At 36.5% G+C, this 17,993-nt stretch overlaps 1 protein-coding gene across 1 annotated transcript; it reads right to left on the bottom strand.

Annotated features, from left to right (window-relative positions):
- Positions 1-1,930: 1,930 nt before the first annotated feature.
- LOC144438204 (uncharacterized) lies at positions 1,931-16,744 on the bottom strand. The gene is made up of 4 exons (XM_078127247.1): positions 16,618-16,744; positions 4,957-5,349; positions 4,402-4,545; positions 1,931-2,975 (listed from the first exon to the last, which is right to left on the bottom strand). Exons 1-4 carry the CDS (start codon positions 16,730-16,732, stop codon positions 2,425-2,427), a joined length of 1,203 nt encoding a protein of 400 aa, XP_077983373.1. The 5' UTR covers positions 16,733-16,744; the 3' UTR covers positions 1,931-2,424.
- Positions 16,745-17,993: the final 1,249 nt, after the last annotated feature.

The raw sequence follows: 17,993 nt of genomic DNA, 5'->3' as shown, positions 1-17,993 counted from the left end.
CAATATTTTTAGTTTGAGTCTATATAAATTTAGGAAACCGAAAACTCGACTTCTAACGTAGTAATACAAAATATACAGGATGTCTCAAGGCAACAGCATTCTTAATCTAGCGTGTATAGAATTTATGAATGACGGCAGGAAATGATTCTCATCCCTCCATCTGCCGAAAGATTATACATATATCAGTAGATTCGTCTACATGATAGGAGGCCTTGTGTATAGAAAGCCAGACCTTGTAAAATTTGCCAGTGAATGTTTTCAAAAAAGGAGGAAGTTGTAAATTTTCAAATTATTCTCATATCGTTGCCTATGGCGACAAGTCATAAACCTGATACAGAATGTACAAAACAAAAAGTTGATTAGTATGAGCTTCTGGGGCTCCTTTTATAATGACAGTAAAATTATCCAGTCAGACTTTCACAAGAGGGAAAAAAATGAGTAGATTTTGCGGGCCTCGATTAATAATAAATCTAAGTTTGTGTAAATCTTAAAAATTCATTTCAGACTAGAACTACATGCGAGATTTCCATTTATCATACAGTACAAATAAGGTTGCCATGGTGTTTCAATCATGTAAACCTTGACATGTGTTTTACACATACTCAGACAACAACTTCAGAATTATATAGGTGCCGTACACAGTGGGGATGTAGAAATAGACAGGTTAACATATTGATTGTCAGTTTAGTTGGAAAGTAAATAATTATAACATCATCAAGTCCATGTGTATTGTTTTTACCTGCAGCCTGTTTTTAAGCTGATGTTTTATCACTTTTAGAAGTGATTGACAAATGATCCTGTTGTATTGTGTCTCTCTTATTCTTAGTGTAGGGTTGAAATGAGCCGATCTTTAAATTTGAGATTCTCAAAAACAGCATGCCCACATCATTTCTACGGTACGTATGATAGCCGCATTTCCTGAATGCAACACAATTGAATTGTCTAGATGCATGTGTATGCAACGTGATATCAACACCGCATGGAACAATATACATCTCTGTGCAGGGAATAGGGTGGGAGTTGGAATATCATGTGTTCCATTGTTGAACACCATTATAACTTGGCTTTCATATATATATATATATATATATATATACATATAAGACCTTGTAAGTAGAAGGAAGGTCTCACAAATTAATGGGTGAAATACCCATTGGCAACCAATGATTTACGTGGCAACCAATGATTACTATGGCAACTAAAGAGACAAAGCCTTATTAGAAAACGTTTTAAAGTACAAGCATGTACATGTATCTGCATTATTAAAAGGGCTAATTCCCACCATCATGAAGGCTGTACATGTGTTCATGTGATTAATGAAAAAACAACAGATCATGAGTGAATTAAACTCTAAACGTCATAGGTTTTACCTGGGTCATGTCATGTAGCCAGTGTACGTACTATTCCTTGCGTCAGGTGATTTATATTGGTTGGAAAGTTTATTTGGTGCTCTTCTTGGCAAAATTCAGTTATATGACTGTCTTTCCCTCCTCTCCTTCCTCTACGGCCCTCTGCATACAATATCATGTTTGTTTGTCCGGGTACGTACATGTATATGCCCGTCTAATCGTCCTTCTTAGTTTTTCCTTTTCTGACCATGTCTGTCTGTCTGTCTGTCTGTCTGTCTGTATATCTTCCCCTTTGTCTGTATATCTTCCCTTTGTCTGTCTGTCTGTCTGTCTGTCTGTCTGTCTTTCTTTCTGTCTGTCTGTCTGTCTGTCTGCCTGCCTGCCTCTGTCTGTCTGTATGTATGTATGTATGTATGTATGTATGTATGTATGTATGTATGTATGTATGTATGTATGTATGTATGTATGTATGTATGTATGCCTCTATGTATGTCTGTCTGTCTGTCTGTCTGTCTGTCTGTCTGTCTGTCTGTCTGCCTCTCTAGATCTCTGTCTGTTATTTCAAGTCTATCTTACCATTGTCTTGTTGAGTTGTGCGATTATTGAGCTGTTATATATATTCGTAATAAAAAGGTACACCTTTAAAAAGGCACTTACAAAATTACAAAATTGCTCCCATAAAAGTTAAACTCTGACCTATCACGACGTGCGAGTTCTAATCCAGTGTGACCGATCTGGCGCCACCTACGTTGAGTAGCTAACACTTTGTGATATTCTTCAATCTATAGTATATTTTTAGGCTACTATTTTGCAATTACATTGATGGTTGTGTTATCCTCAGGGATCAGCTGGATTAATTACCAGAGATTCATCTATAAAAGTGTATATGTTTTGTTTGTGATAAACCTTGTGGTTAACGAGAGTTGTATTGGATTGTTGTAGGGTTCCTCTCGTCATCACCTTGACAGAAGAACAACCACTAAAACTTTACCAGACTTCCAGCGTCCGGGTTGGAAAAAAACCAACAAATTATACAAATTGACATCGTCTTTTATATTTTCCAGTGGTGACGACATCAAATATCAAGGCTATCCGTTTCTTCCAAACCCTGGCGACGACGTTCTCTTTCTAGTGACGTCATGACCGCAGAAATCATGTTCGGGTCTTGAAGATCAGACGACGACGAGGCCCGATTCTGTTGCTGTGTGTCGACGTTGATGGGGGTATTTGACGGTGTCGGTAGCTGAGGGAACGAATCCTCCCTTATCGGTCTATAAATCTCACGACTTCGCCGCCTATTTCCCTTAAAATAATCATCCCCTGCAAACCCTCCCTCCATTATGGCGGGGGTGTAACTTCGCAGTGTGGACGACTGTTCGTCTTTTTTCTTCGCCTTTCTCCTTTCATGTTGGTATTGTAAAGTGTTTCCGGCGATTTCGCCTCGCACGGCTTGCGAATATCTCATGTATCGTTTTTTCCTGCTTCGTCCAGTACAGCATCGCCTCTTTCTACAGCAGCAAGCGATAAGGCATATCATGGATATTACCAGGGCAATTAAGACGGCGAGCAGTCCAATAATGGCGGCATTGCCTAGTCGCAGAATGTTACCAATGACGTCAGTCCATGCTGAAAGACACAAAGATATGAACTATTTCAAAATGAACGTGCCATCAAACTTAAAGGAGAACAACCCGAGTTTTATACAGAACAATATTCTATCTATCTATCTATCTATCTATCTATCTATCTATCTATCTATCTATCTATCTATCTATCTATCTATCTATCTATCTATCTATCTATCTGTCTGTCTGTCTGTCTGTCTGTCTGTCTGTCTGTCTGTCTATCTATCTATCTATCTATCTATCTATCTATCTATCTGTCTGTCTGTCTGTCTGTCTGTCTGTCTGTCTGTCTGTCTGTCTGTCTGTCTGTGTCTGTCTGTCTATCCATACCCACCCACCCACCCATCCACACCCTCAACCCCAAAAATCCATTTATTTATTTATTTATTTATTCATTCATTCATTCATTCATTCATTCATTCATTCATTCATCCATTTATTATTCATTCATTCATTAGTTTATGTATTAAACGATAGCGGTGCTGTTCTACTTAATGAACCATATTTGATCATCCCTTGCTAGAGATGATTACAAAATCGCAAACGATAATACATAAAGTAAATAAAGGTAAATCAAGGAATTGAGTCATATTCTTACATCAGATTTTAATTAGATTGGGTAACAACGCCACCAGCACAATACGATGTTAAAGTCGCCGAAGGCATGCATTTATATATTTTATATATTTTTATGGAAAAGTTTAATCACCATCATACTAATAATTTTAAGCAAAGTTAAAAATCTCATAAAATCAGCCTGTACCTCTTTAACAAGATGAAGACGAGAGAAAAGTATTCTGGCAATTCGAAGCAAACTCAACACAACATAGACCCTAGTATACTATCGTGTATTCGTTTAGCTTTTTCCCGAAGCTGATAGAGTGTATATATGAGTCTGTGTTCATGCATGTTAACGTTTCACAGTGCTGATGTCACTTCAGTACACAGCGCCCTCTAATGTAATGAAAACACGACGACTAAAATACTGTGGTCCATCGCCCAACTGGTTACTATCTTTATTTACAAAGTTACATTTTTTTTGTAATTCTGAGAACATACTACCAAACTCAACGACTATAGAGTTTCAATAAGGCGGCACAATGTTTGCACACAACGTTGTTTAAATGTGTTACAATTTACACAAGCAAAATTACAGACCGTTAATAGCGCGCAGGAAGATGAAATGTTACATTGTATCTCACTTTGAACTCAATAAAGGGCTTTGTGTCTGAACCCTTGTTTCATCGTAAAGTGATTGTGATTTATGTTCACAGTGAGATAAAATGTATCATTTCATAATGCAGTGCACGCTATCAGTTTCAGGACCTGTATATTGTTTTTATGTAATTTGTAACAAAGTGAGACATCGTGCTGACTATGAAACATTATAGTCACTTCGGTTTGGTAGTAAATACGGCAGTACTCACGGAGAGGACAGTCTGCTTCGTATTCACTGGTAGATTCGTCTGTACCGTCACCACAGTTGTCGTTACCATCGCACAGTAATGTAGGCTCAATACATCGTGAATTCTCACAACGAAAATCTCCCTCTCTCGGACACGTATGTGTAACTGTTGGTATGAAAGATATGTAGGTGCATCGTTAAAATTCCGAGAATGCGCAAATGAGAACAGATGTTTAAAAAAATATATATATATATATTTGTTGGTAATATTAAATGTTTGGATAATGATTGAAAATCGTGGGGAAGTGACATTTTTTAGAATTGGATGGAATTTTACGATTATGTTTCAATGTTTTAAAAATCTTGGTTTGAAATGTTTGTTTATATTTGCGCATTATATTTTATTTTACTTTAAGGATGCTCTGTTATATGATGCCATGTGTTGTAGCAAAGAGATTCAGACGCGGTGAATTTTGAGTGAAATTGGTGTATTACAAGTTGTTGATCGATGGTGATGTATCTCTCATACAATCGGTCCAATGTTTCACATTCTTGTCAGTATATTATGTACACTTACCCCAAGAAACAGTAAATGCAGCAAATACAAATGTGTACCCCCTCCCCTCAACGGCGTTGTTAGTCCTAAAGCGCAAAGTCAAGGCGCGACCGTTACTGGAGATATCGGAGGGTATCTTCGTTCCACAAAGTCCGCCCTCTGTCGTCAGTGAGTTGTTCGGATTGCTATCGTAGCCTTCGTAAACGTAAAGGGCGTCCTTGCACTCATCCCACAATACATCGGGAATGTCGAATTTTTCAAATTTTACTAAAATTTGCTGGTCGTGTTCGGCTTCGATAGTCATGATACAGTCAATGTCTCTACTGTAGTGGTCATGGATTTGTGACGACACGCGACCTCCTTGTACTGTGGAGTCTATCTTCTCTATGCAGTGGTCCCAGTTTGCCATGTAGTCTGAAATAAATTATTAAAAAGTTCAAGCCAATAAATTAGGTAATAACATACATTGCATGATAAATGTGGAATTTGCTAATGGCAGTTTGTTTTTCATATTTAATTCAGGTCGCTGTTACCAAGCAACTGCATACGTAGAAATAAAAATATTAATTCAATATCTAGAGTCCATCCGTTGGGTATGTTTATAATTTATATTGCTATTTTTGATATAAAAATGACATATTTGATATCATTCTCAATCCTACTGACTTAGCAGTTGTATTTTCATGTTTCTTAAAAGTTAAATTGTCCTGAAAGACATCTGTCGTTACTACTATTAAATAATTAACGGGGACCAAATTATATTTGATCAAAATTATGAACGCACTTCTATATATGGAACAAGTGCAATGATGCATATAGTCATAAACCGTAAATTGTGAAAATTAACAGAGCGGCAAAGGGGAAAATGAGGTGTACTGTGGTTCAGGAGATATTTATGACATGATAAGAACTCAGTTTCAACACATTAGTACGATTAACGGGTCCAAAAACAGTAATTGGATCATGCTACATTTGTATGTGTTACAACACGTCGACAAAATACCGATGAGTTTGCTTACTTGTCGTAAGCACAAATGAGACGACAAGTTTCATGCAAAGACATTACAGTGTAAATAGTGTCGATAACTTGTCAAAGGATATACACCATGGGGCCTAGGAGTCTCCCGGATTCCATAGCTCAAAACGCTGCACATTATTACAAGTCTAACTGTTACTGTTACCTTATAACTTCCACAGACATAACAAACTGATAATTTGCATGAACCTACACATTATAACAATCACGTCTGACTGTAACTTTTACTGTCACTGTTACATTATAACTTCCACAGACATAACAAACCAATAAAAGTATTGCCTGAACCTACACATTATAACAATCAAGTCTGACTGTTACTGTTACATTATAACTTCCAAAGACATAACAAACTGATAAAAGCATTGCCTGAACCTACACATTATAACAATCAAGTCTGACTGTTACTGTTACACTATAACTTCCACAGACATAACAAACTGATAAAAGCATTGCCTGAACCTACACCAGTGACACCGCTGTTGTTTATGTATCATCTGCATTCTTGTTTTTACCTAATTTTGTTTTTGCGTGAAGTATTTCCTTGGCAACCGTCATTCAAGCAAACGCACTGCTGTTTTTTTCTGAGTTGTATATATTACGGTGGATATGATTACGCGAAAGTTAATTTTGGACTCAATTTGCTATCATAATGTTGTAACACGAGATTCGAATTATATATCATGTATCTTAAATATCTATTTAAAAAAATACTATCATGATACCTCACCTATTACAGGTCGATTAGTTTTTTTTACTGCAATATCACAAAGTTCATAATTATAACATATTAATTTCAAGTAGAACGACCTGGGGTGGGGGGGGGGTGATATTCTTAGCAATTCAATTTCCGGGTTTAACGTTTTCCATTGACTGCATCAAGCAACCCTGTGACCCTTTCATATCAAAACTAACACGAATATTAAACGCTATTGTTGTTGAATACGTAACAACTATAATGACTTCAGAAAAATGAATTCATTACATATCACACTTCCTTTAAATTATACAGTAAAAGGTGTCGGGTTATACGTTGAATTTTATTTCCCACATACAACCATTTTGGTCAAAGTATTGTTGTCTAAATTTTCCCCTGTACGTAATGAAGTACGGTTATACCGTTACGTCGACATCCAAGCTGCAGCCGCCTACTCCGAGTCCCAGGACCGACTTTCTCCTCAACATACATATAAACGAGTACCCACTGCAAATTTTTCATATACAGGTTTAGTTTTTTACTTGGATATTGTCCAAAACTGTATTTATTTTTCTCGTTTTCTTATTTCAATTGTAGGGTTTTGACATCAGACTGACTGTCACCATCAACAAATTTGGTTCTGGCATGTAATGACGGATTAATATGACACTATCAATTTGCACATCAATTGGTACTTTACACAGCAACGAATCATATATATATACTGAGTATATATATATATATATATATATATATATATATATATATATATATATATATATATATATATATATATATGGTGGGTGTCTTTTCGATGTCTGACGTGACCTATAGTTAATGAATTTGTTGTTTCGATTCTCTATATTCTGTGACTAGCTATATGACCATGACCCGGATGAATCACAGGCACTGTACGTAGTACCCCGTCGTGTACATAGTTTCGTATGTGCATTGTCATGTCCGAAAGTGACAAAGCGACGTATTTAGGGTCCATAACGCTATGGTTTATTTTGGTTCCATAGTGCTGTACTCATATGTTATATTCTAGCTACCAACACGACGAATCACAATGTCAGTATATGAAATATATACATTATATATAAGTATATATATAATTACATATATACACCAACATACACACACACACACACAAACATACACACACACAAATATATATATATATATATATATATATATATATATATATATATATATATATATATATATATATATATATATATATAAACAGTAAAGTGTTTCAGGCCAAGACGATTCACTCAGGCTTTGCTGAGCTGGCTCAGTAGGCGTAATCCATCATATTAATTATCGCTTATGTCCAGTCACGTGACCCAACGTCTTGGCCAGAAACACTTTACTCTTTATTCTATATGTTCAAATGAAGCTGCTGAGTATATATATCTATTCTGGATGGTTTCAAAGGTTTCTTTTCAGTGTCTTAACTGTGACATCTATACTGTATTATTTAGCTCTTATATTATTGGACCAAATACGACTTCTTAGTAAGCCTGAATTGGGTGGAGAGATTGAAATTTTCGAACAATGACACCCCGTCACAATTTGCTGATGATATTTAATCTCCGTGAAATTGGAAAGATGCCACGTAATCTATCCCAACCCCACGTCGCCAATGACGTCAATTTCACACCTCCTAGCCTCGATATCAAATATTACTCTTACGTAATACAGCCTATTTTGATTAGCTGATATCCTTGTCCAAATTTCACCTAAGGCGTAATTATTTCATTCCAGAATTTTCTTAGCTCTCGTGTTTGTCACAAATCCAATCAGACTATTGTGATGATTTTTAGATTGACAGACAGACAGACAGACAGACAGACAGACAGACAGACAGACAGACAGACAGACAGACAGACAGACAAGTCAGACGTCTGCTGCTGCGTTCGGAAATGATAGCGTGAGAAACTCTATGCCTTGTCATCTATACTTTCCAACCACAAAGCTTCACACATTTAATAACCCTATTAAATATAATCATCATCTCCATCATCACAAAGGATTTTTATCTTGAACATTGCATGCACACAATAAAGGAGTAATGCTATCATGAAAAATTGGAACTTACTCGTGTCCATGGATTTGCACTGCAGCTGAGTGTTTTGAAAGAGTTTCGAAGGCCCAGGTATTAAGATATTGCATTTTGTCTAAAAATTTGAAAAAAATGTCTGAAATTTGACAGGGGTTCAGTGGACTCGATTAGTTGCTAGACAACTACTTCTATTCCATTTCCTGGTACTATGTACTATATCTTAGATATCAATATGTCAAAAATAGATGAATATATATATATATATATATATATATATATATATATATATATATATATATATATATATATATATATATATATATATATATATATATATATATCAGCTCCAAAGTCACTCGAAATCTACTTGTAATAGTATTGTTATCATTACCTAATTTTCTTGGTATATCTGAAGTATTCAACGTCGTTGTTGTTGAAGATGTTAGTTTTGACACGTCTGGGAGACTCGGTAAAGCAGGTGTGATGGAGCGGTTAAGAGTCTGAAGCTCCCCTTCAACATCAGATACACTTTGACTATGTCAAACACCTCGTAGCTCTGTACATTATAACCATCATGTATTATCTGTTCAGTGACATGAACCATAGACCCTCCTTGGTGGAGGGTTTATGTATGAACTCAGATCACTCACAAGGCAATTAAACCTGCAGTATTAGTATCATCTGATCAGGGAATGGCATAGAATGTAACGCTGTTGTCGTAACTCGACAACTAGTATTTCATATTGTTGTTTAAGCGTAATTTTTATCCATTTTGTGATGCCAATCTGTGAAAAAACACGATTCAAATATTCCGTTGGAATAAAAAAAATAACACAAATTTGAAATGTATGACTTTAAAAAGGTATTCGAATCTCTCTTACTCTGCGTCTAGTACACTACTATTTGTATGATGACCAACACAAAGACCACTCTTCTCTTTCTTTCACGAAATACTGAAAAATTCCCCAATTGTCAAGTAGATTTTAAACTCGTTGGTTGTGTCGGTTTATATAATGAATGGACTCAGACACCATGGATTTTATTTCATGTGTTTGTTCCAAAGCTGTAGACGGTATGATGCGCAACGCTATTCTAAGGGAAACTTCAGTAATTATAAAGGGAGGGGCATATTTCACAAATCGATATCTTTGAGGGGCCACATTTTGGAAAGTGGAATCAGCGGAGGGTCATACTTTACGCTGGCTCATTGTATCATTTAACTTTGCGTTATTTGGCATCCCATCACTGCCACCAGTGTCACACATTCCACAGCTGCCAGATCCTCCACCTCCACATATTTGGCAACATAATATAGTCAAATCGCTGCTGACAACATTGCATCAATTGTGTCTTGTGCAGTGAGGAGAGGTCAGTGGGTCCCCCAGGGATGATGATCTCGCTCATGAAATATCGGTAGTTCACCCATTACGGGTTTAGGAGTTTAGTTTTCAGTTCTATCTGCCAATTAGATTCAAAGCCATCACACACATTCGACGTGGTCGTAGTAGTGGAAAACAACCAAGCAATGCCTATATAAAAAGATCAATGTGTTGGCAGCGGTGGGAACGAGTCCTTACCATTGAATCTGCACTTGTGCCCCTATTCACGTTTGACAGCATTTCAACCCTGAGTTTTGAAGAATTTGAAGAGGGGAGTGATCATGTTTTTGAGAGAGAACATTCAGTGAGGGTCACACTTTACGCATCAAACCGGGCTTTATCCCCCCCCCTGCAATTACTGAAGGCTCCCTAATATAGGTTAACATAGATACAATAACAGAAACAACTAAATAATATATCGAAATTACAATTTATTATCACGATTCTCAGTTTCCTTTCCCGGCTCAAACTTTCTATTCGCGAAACTAGTGCAATGTTTTAAAAAAAAGTCAATACTGTTGTCATATTTATCCATACAAATACGAGTTATTCTGCACATAACTGGCAAATGCTGAAAAATATGCGACATTCGAATTTAAAACGTCTTTGTCGACGTATCCCCGAGTTACAATGTAAGTATATAATATGCTCCAACGGGTTGACCGGCGCGGGTCATGATTGTTATGGCGGCAGGGAAAGTGTTCATTGAACGTTAACAATAGTTGGCTGGGTAATAGCATCCAACGGGGTAACGTGATCTGTCTTACACAACTATCGACGAATATTGATCATTGGGAATTTGCCCTTTGGCTTGACCCGATGTGTTTAGTTTCGTAAGGGTATCAACATACTTGGTGGCACTGCTATTGTGTACAAATCCATGCTTCGACGCTTTTCTTGCGATAAAATTAATGACATGTATACACAGCCTATAGAGACAAATTTGGTTTTGAAAACCTCATTATCCTATGCAGCACTGAGCTACAGCATATTTTATGCCGTAAAGAGGCTTGTGGCTTTACGACGAGGTCGTAATACTGGCGCGTTCACATTGGACACTGTTGCAGCAACATTCTTTTGGTTGGTGTTAAAGGCCCATGGTTGGCCCCTTGGCTGTGCCATCTTATCGTTAAGGCCATGGGCTTTAATTTAGGACGGGATCATTCTGTTGCACAGGAACATCTCTTCTCAAAGCTTTCTTAATCATGCAAGACTACTGATTATCTTAATCTCAATCTTAATCCAACACAGACAAAAGTGGCCATGTGGATGAAGATTGGGTATTAATTTTGGATTTTTTAATTTATGAAACAATTTTATCGTGGCGTCCTACTTGCACAATTATAGTGAAACAACATAGACCTACTCTGTGTCTGTAACTCGTTACATTGCAAAAAGCTAAAAAAAAAAAAGGTGTAAAAAGTTGTTATTGTACGTACAATAACAAACATTTGAAACAGTTATCGATATTTTGCAATTTATTGAGTTAGCCACAAACAAGGACTTGTCATACGTTCATTTTTCAAGTAGGACGCCGTGGTAAATTATGGTAAATCCAAAATAAATACCGTAATTCTCATCCATATGGCCACTTTAATAGTTCGACGTCAAGGAATTAATTTATTGAATGTGTCTATACTACCTATACCGTGGGGGTTTTTTTTGCAATTTGTCACAGTGCAGGTAATACACATGTACTTGTTATGTCAACCTTGCATTGTCTACTTTGATGTCAACTCAGTTATGAACCTGAATATATTATTATTCAATCAATCAATCAATCAAATAATCAATCAATCAATCAATCAATCAATCAATCAATCAATCAATCAATCAATGATACAATCAATCAATCAATCAATCAATTAATCAATCAATCAACAAATCAATCAAAAGGATGTGTATAACTCTAAATTCCAATACGACGTAATGTTCTATGGCACTGAACAGGAACAATTATATTACAATCATTGTAAAGTTAGAAAGCTCTTGCGACCAGATCATAATTTGGTAGTATGATGTATCAACATTAATCATAACATTCTAATCAGAACATTTGATGTAAAACATCACGATCCAGCCGACTAACATCACTCATTTTTAGCGATAAAGAGACTATATGTGTATTGTCGAAATGATGGGGTTTTTTTGTAAAAAGGGACACCCTTTATTAATCAAGTTACTTTCAAGACCCGGTTCCGTTCACTTTGTAGTTTGGCTGGTCCCTGCTTATAAAACAAACTCAACACAATTTTGACAAAGGGTGACCTTTTTTACAAGTATTCATTATTACACCGAGTTCCGTAATGGATTTATTATTGAGGTCTCAATAATAGATCCATGGTTCCGTGTTCTCTTCGTCGTCCTTGCCTCTGATTACAAATCTCTTTGGCGAGAATGTTTATTGACTTAGTCTCACCTTATGTCATGCTATGTATTATTTTTGTAAAGATAACTATTAGAACATAGTTCCTCCACCAAGGGTCTATGATTAGAACAATGAATATAGTGGGTCTAAGAATAGACCGTCGTGGACTCGGAGGGTCTATGGTCTAAGCAGAGACCCTCCACCCACTAGGTCTATGGTCTAAGCGTTAGATCACTTGATAGTTACAACACGAGTATTGTTATGGCTGTTGAACAATGTGTGTAAATTGACCATTGTACTCCTCGCTGCAAGCGGGCTAGTAGTGCCCTCCACTGTTTATGGTTAGACGAGGAGTGATGAATAGTGTCAAAGGGGAATATACGTTGCTATAGGATACCGTGTATAGCTTCTCTTTTCTGTTTAGACATACCATAGACCCTACACGTCGGGTCTATGGATATACACGCCCTGAAGTGCGATCTCTACCTATCTCATTGTCGACAGAATCTTGAGTACACCTTTGTGTATGCGCGGCATACCTTCATGCTAGAGGGTTAATTTCACAGAATCACTTCAGGTGTATTTTTTTAGTAACTCGTAATGTTATAAATAACTTTTTGATAGACAGTTGAAAGTGTCTGTTACAAGTCAAACCGTGACACGTGACAACCTCAGCATTATAATATTATTTTCATATTTGTATTCGTTTATCTACACATATATAGATCTACAGTTACATCACATTACGAAACATACAAAAAAACTGAAATTATTTGTCTCTGGTTGTATTGGTTTCATATTGTTTCTGAAAGTGCTGAACAACTAGGATAAACGTTGACGTGTGTTTCTACCTCCATGGTATACAGAACCCATGATAGACACCGTATACTTATTACATTTATTTCAGTTTATTCATTTGTATTTAGGCTAAATGTTTTGAAAAAAGTTCTCCATGGACGCTGCAACATGGTCAACTTGAAGTATGTATATATACAGAAATGTAAGCCCAAAATGTCTGCGAATCTACGAACTTTAAGTTTGTTATAGTAGCAGGCCCTTGATAGCGGTGGTTGGGCTTAATTAGTCACGGTCGTAACTGTCTGGAAAATTGAACGTTTTATGCTAATTGATCAATTTTAACACATTCAAAAAAAAGTAACAATCTGTCCAATCGATTGAATAAACTTTCTTTGTGTAGCGTGTCCAAATTTGGGTCTTTGTTTACTGTAGACAGGAGAGTAAATGAGTTATGCTTTGTGTCTGCTTTTTGTTTTTTTCTGCCCTTAATAATGGGAACTTACTTCGGGGATTATGTGTGATTATTTAATCAATAACTGAAGTACTTATCGGCACATACCATCGGATAATAGACAGCTAAGACGTTCGATCTAAGGGGGGACGAAGAACCGTAGTTGTCCCATGACAGTGAGCGCCTCCTCGCCAAGAGAATTTACTTTCGTTGGTTGAAACGCTGATGATTTGAAATATGAAAAAAAGGTGTGGGCGTTGTTTTTCTGTTAAACTATCTCCTCGATGAAAAGGGATATACATGTACATCACATTAAGTACTGTTTAATACCTGCTCAACGTCTACTACCACTCTACCGTGTTCACGGAGAATGTATTCAAAGGGTACATTCTTCAAGTTCATTGGTCAGATAAATATGACAACTGACATCAATTTGTTAAGGTTCCTTTTTTTTCTCTAACGCTTTTCGAACATTACACATAAGTCGAAATAACAAGTAGAACAAATTTGGCAAAATTACAACATCCCTAGCCTCCATCCATGACGCAAGGCTTTCTCCTTACTGTTCACATCGGGGGTTACCTGCGTAGTCGTAAATTACCTAGATGTTCTTTGAGGTCACTCGTAGCACCGTTGTTGTTCCTACCAAATACTTACATGGACGGCACCAAGGCGACCTCACGGCATCGTTAATCATTCATGAATGGGACAGATGTCACAGAAACAGTTCCATTAGCCACTTTTGTCCTTTCTTTATACAAATTTAAAAAAAAAAAAGGTTTCGAGATGGATTCTCCGTGCAGATGTAATTCATAGGGTATTTCGTTCATACACAACCCGTAGGCCCGTTCACATTTTAACAACAGTATATTTAACAATAAAACTATCCAATTAAACCAGCTAGTGAAGTATTGAACTTTTCCCAGCAAATCATACATGTTAAATTTGGTATTTCGCTCTCAATTAGCAGACGTGCAATAAAACCGAAAGAATTTACAATATAGTGTCCTCCTTGGGAGTGTTAAATATATGAGTTTGCGTTTGGTTTGGACATGGGTGGGATAGTAAAAGATAACGGACTTGACTGAGTATAAACTGTGAAAAGCTACGGTGTAGAGTCATGCGCGGTGACAGCGAACACTCGCACACTCACACATGTACCGTCAGATCGGAATTCCGCACATTATGCTTGGATGGGGGGGGGGGTCATAAATGGATCTTGCACATTTAGTCACTTTGAGTGTTCAACTGATAAAGTAGAAAATCTCAAACATTTACGAAAGCAAGGTAACGCTTATACATATTATTGACAAGGCAGACTTTGAACAAATATAAAATATACCAATAGTGTTAAGGTGATGAATATGACCTTTAAATGTCTCGAACTCACAACAACTTCGCACTAAAATATTTGGCAATGTGTGGTATTAATTGTCTTTGATTGAAGACAGACGCTAATACATAATATAATAATGTATATCCAAACAAGAATTAATCAATTTGGTCCCTCATCACCAATAAGTCATGACTGGCTTACCGACCGACCGACCGACCGACTGATTGACTGACTGACTGACTGACTGACTGACTGACTGACTGACTGAATGAATGAATGAAATATTTGCTAATGGTAAAACATATTGTATATAAAACTATAAAACTACAGTATGCATATGTATATATAATATTATATAACAATGCATCAATAAGTGTAACTAGTATATACAACTAGAGAATATATTATATATAATATAATTATAACACACACACACACACACACACACACACACACACACACACACATATATATATATATATATATATATATATATATATATATATATATATATATACATATATATATATATAACTTATCCAATTTGAAAACTATAAAAAAAATGTATATGATCTATATACTTGGGCACGTTCACCTAATGTGAAAGAGAAAGATAAATCAAACACGACAACACCTAAATGCTATGATAATAGTATACGACACTGTGCTTTGAAACTAGGACTGGTAAATAATCGTTGTGGTGCTCTATTGTGGATACTTGTGTAGGCATGAAACATACCACACAGCGAACAATAGAACACTGACTCGACAAGACTTCGGCGTTACGTCCTTTCCCACGGTGAGAAATGGTCATGAAAAAATATGCTGACCAAGGCATGTTGTAATTGTCAGTGTCCAACACGTCCTTTCTAAACAGAGCACGGTTCAGAAAGAGTTGTCGTTTACTACAAAACGAACGGTGAAATGTATTGACACTCAAACAGGTACGGCTGTTAACGATCACACACTGTGCGAAAAAAACAGGGGAGCTTTGTTGTATACGATCTCGGTGTTCTATATGACCTTTGCATGTTATGCATATTCAATAGGGTGAAGTCGTCTCCCAACTTGTAGAACTTGTATTACAGTGGTTGCAAATAATTTGGTATATAGAAAATTATTCTACTGATTTTTTTTGGTATGGCCTCAATTCTTATTTCAACTTTAAAGGAGTTATGTACGGAAAGGTAACATGAGTGAAAACAGTATAACTCGTACGCTGTTAACAGTGAGACCTGCCTGAATGACCTTACGTTCATGACGGTGTGTGAATTGGAACCGATGGCAACCACTGCTGTGATGGAGAGAGTATAGCTGGTCCGATCATCCGTGTACGTTTAATTTGAGTATTTAAAGCGACGATACTTCGTTTTCCCCCAGACCAATAAACAACACAACGTAGTACAGTACCTGTGCACGTATAACGTTATATATATGTTTACTAGTGCACAGACAATCGTAAATAGTCAACAAGTAGTGCAAGTACGTACATTACAGTTATATGGGGTGAAAGGGAAATTATAAGCTTGCAAATTTTTTAACAACTTACATATATCCTCCGATCCTGTAGCAAGCCCAAACAATCCAACAAGACATCCAAAAAAGAGACAAGACATGTACAACGTCGACGCTTGCCAGTACATAATAACTTCCTTATCCGCCATGATTACTATCCATTCACACCACTCCCAAGGAAGAATCGACCTTCATTACGTATTCAGCAACTTATGAATAAGTTATCATGACGTCATGCTATGATGGCGTACTCAGCGAAGCTCCACTACTAATAAAGAGCTAGTCAACCATCGCATCGCGTTGTCACGAACGGAATAGGAATGTAAATTGTTAATGCGAAAGCTGCATTTGTTGAGCCATGTCCAATTTTCACAAGTATTATATTTTTTAAAGAGAAAGAGGTCATTTGAAATTAAATGTGGGCAGGTGTTTGGCAAACTGAAGTAATGTCTTGTTATACACACTCACTAATGAACTGTCAGTTCATCCATCCATGCATGCATAACACACGGTGATCAATATAGAGGGTAAATTTAATGAAGGAGATCAAACAATGGCTTAAATTTGAGGGTACCCATAATATTCATAGGTAAGCTGAGACTTATCGTTATGGGTTCACTTAATATAATTTCATTTTGTGTGTTTTCTTCGGGAACAAGCAGAATTTACAGGGCGGGGAGGGGAGGAGAAATGGGGTGGGAAGGAGGGGATAAAATTTCTGATGGTATGAAGGTTCGGCGAGAGTCCCTTGAAATATTTTGCTCTTGATTTCCAACTATTTTGCAGAGTTACAGCTACTTGACGGTCCTTACAATATAACCGGCACCGATATAAATTGGAAGTTTATGAATAACATATATTCAGTATGATATGTGGATATATTCGAACTTTACGAATACGATCTGCAGTATATGCATATATTTACAATATGTATAAATCAATATGTTTAACAAATGATATTATATAGATGAAATGAAATAAATTATTGTGAATATTTAACTAACCATTGTTACAATACTCCCTTATTTTATTATCTAGATAATTTGTTGTATTATAAAAAAGTTGAAAATCACTTTTGATCTTAATTATCCAAAAACAGGGCCTTTACATTACGATTTCTTTAAAAGACATCCGCACCACTGGCCCCCACAATCCTAAATATTACTGTTACATTATTTCGATTGACATTATACTGACATTATTACATTACATGTTATACCGCATGCTCAAGCCAAGTTCAACTTGAACAAAAAATATAGAATATATGCGCTGGTTTTCTACGTCACGATAACGCGTGTCTACGCCACTGGTTTTGCTGTGTTCGAAATTTGAGTCAAAACGTTCAAAGTTGTCATTACTTTCCCTGATGTTTCTTCGATATTACTAGCACTGGTATAATTATGTTATTCT

Source organism: Glandiceps talaboti, chromosome 7 (genome assembly GCF_964340395.1).
Source record: "Glandiceps talaboti chromosome 7, keGlaTala1.1, whole genome shotgun sequence".
Classification (NCBI taxonomy): domain Eukaryota; kingdom Metazoa; phylum Hemichordata; class Enteropneusta; family Spengelidae; genus Glandiceps; species Glandiceps talaboti.
The sequence above is the reverse complement of the archived record's forward strand: the minus strand, read 5'-3'. Positions and strand labels throughout refer to the sequence as shown.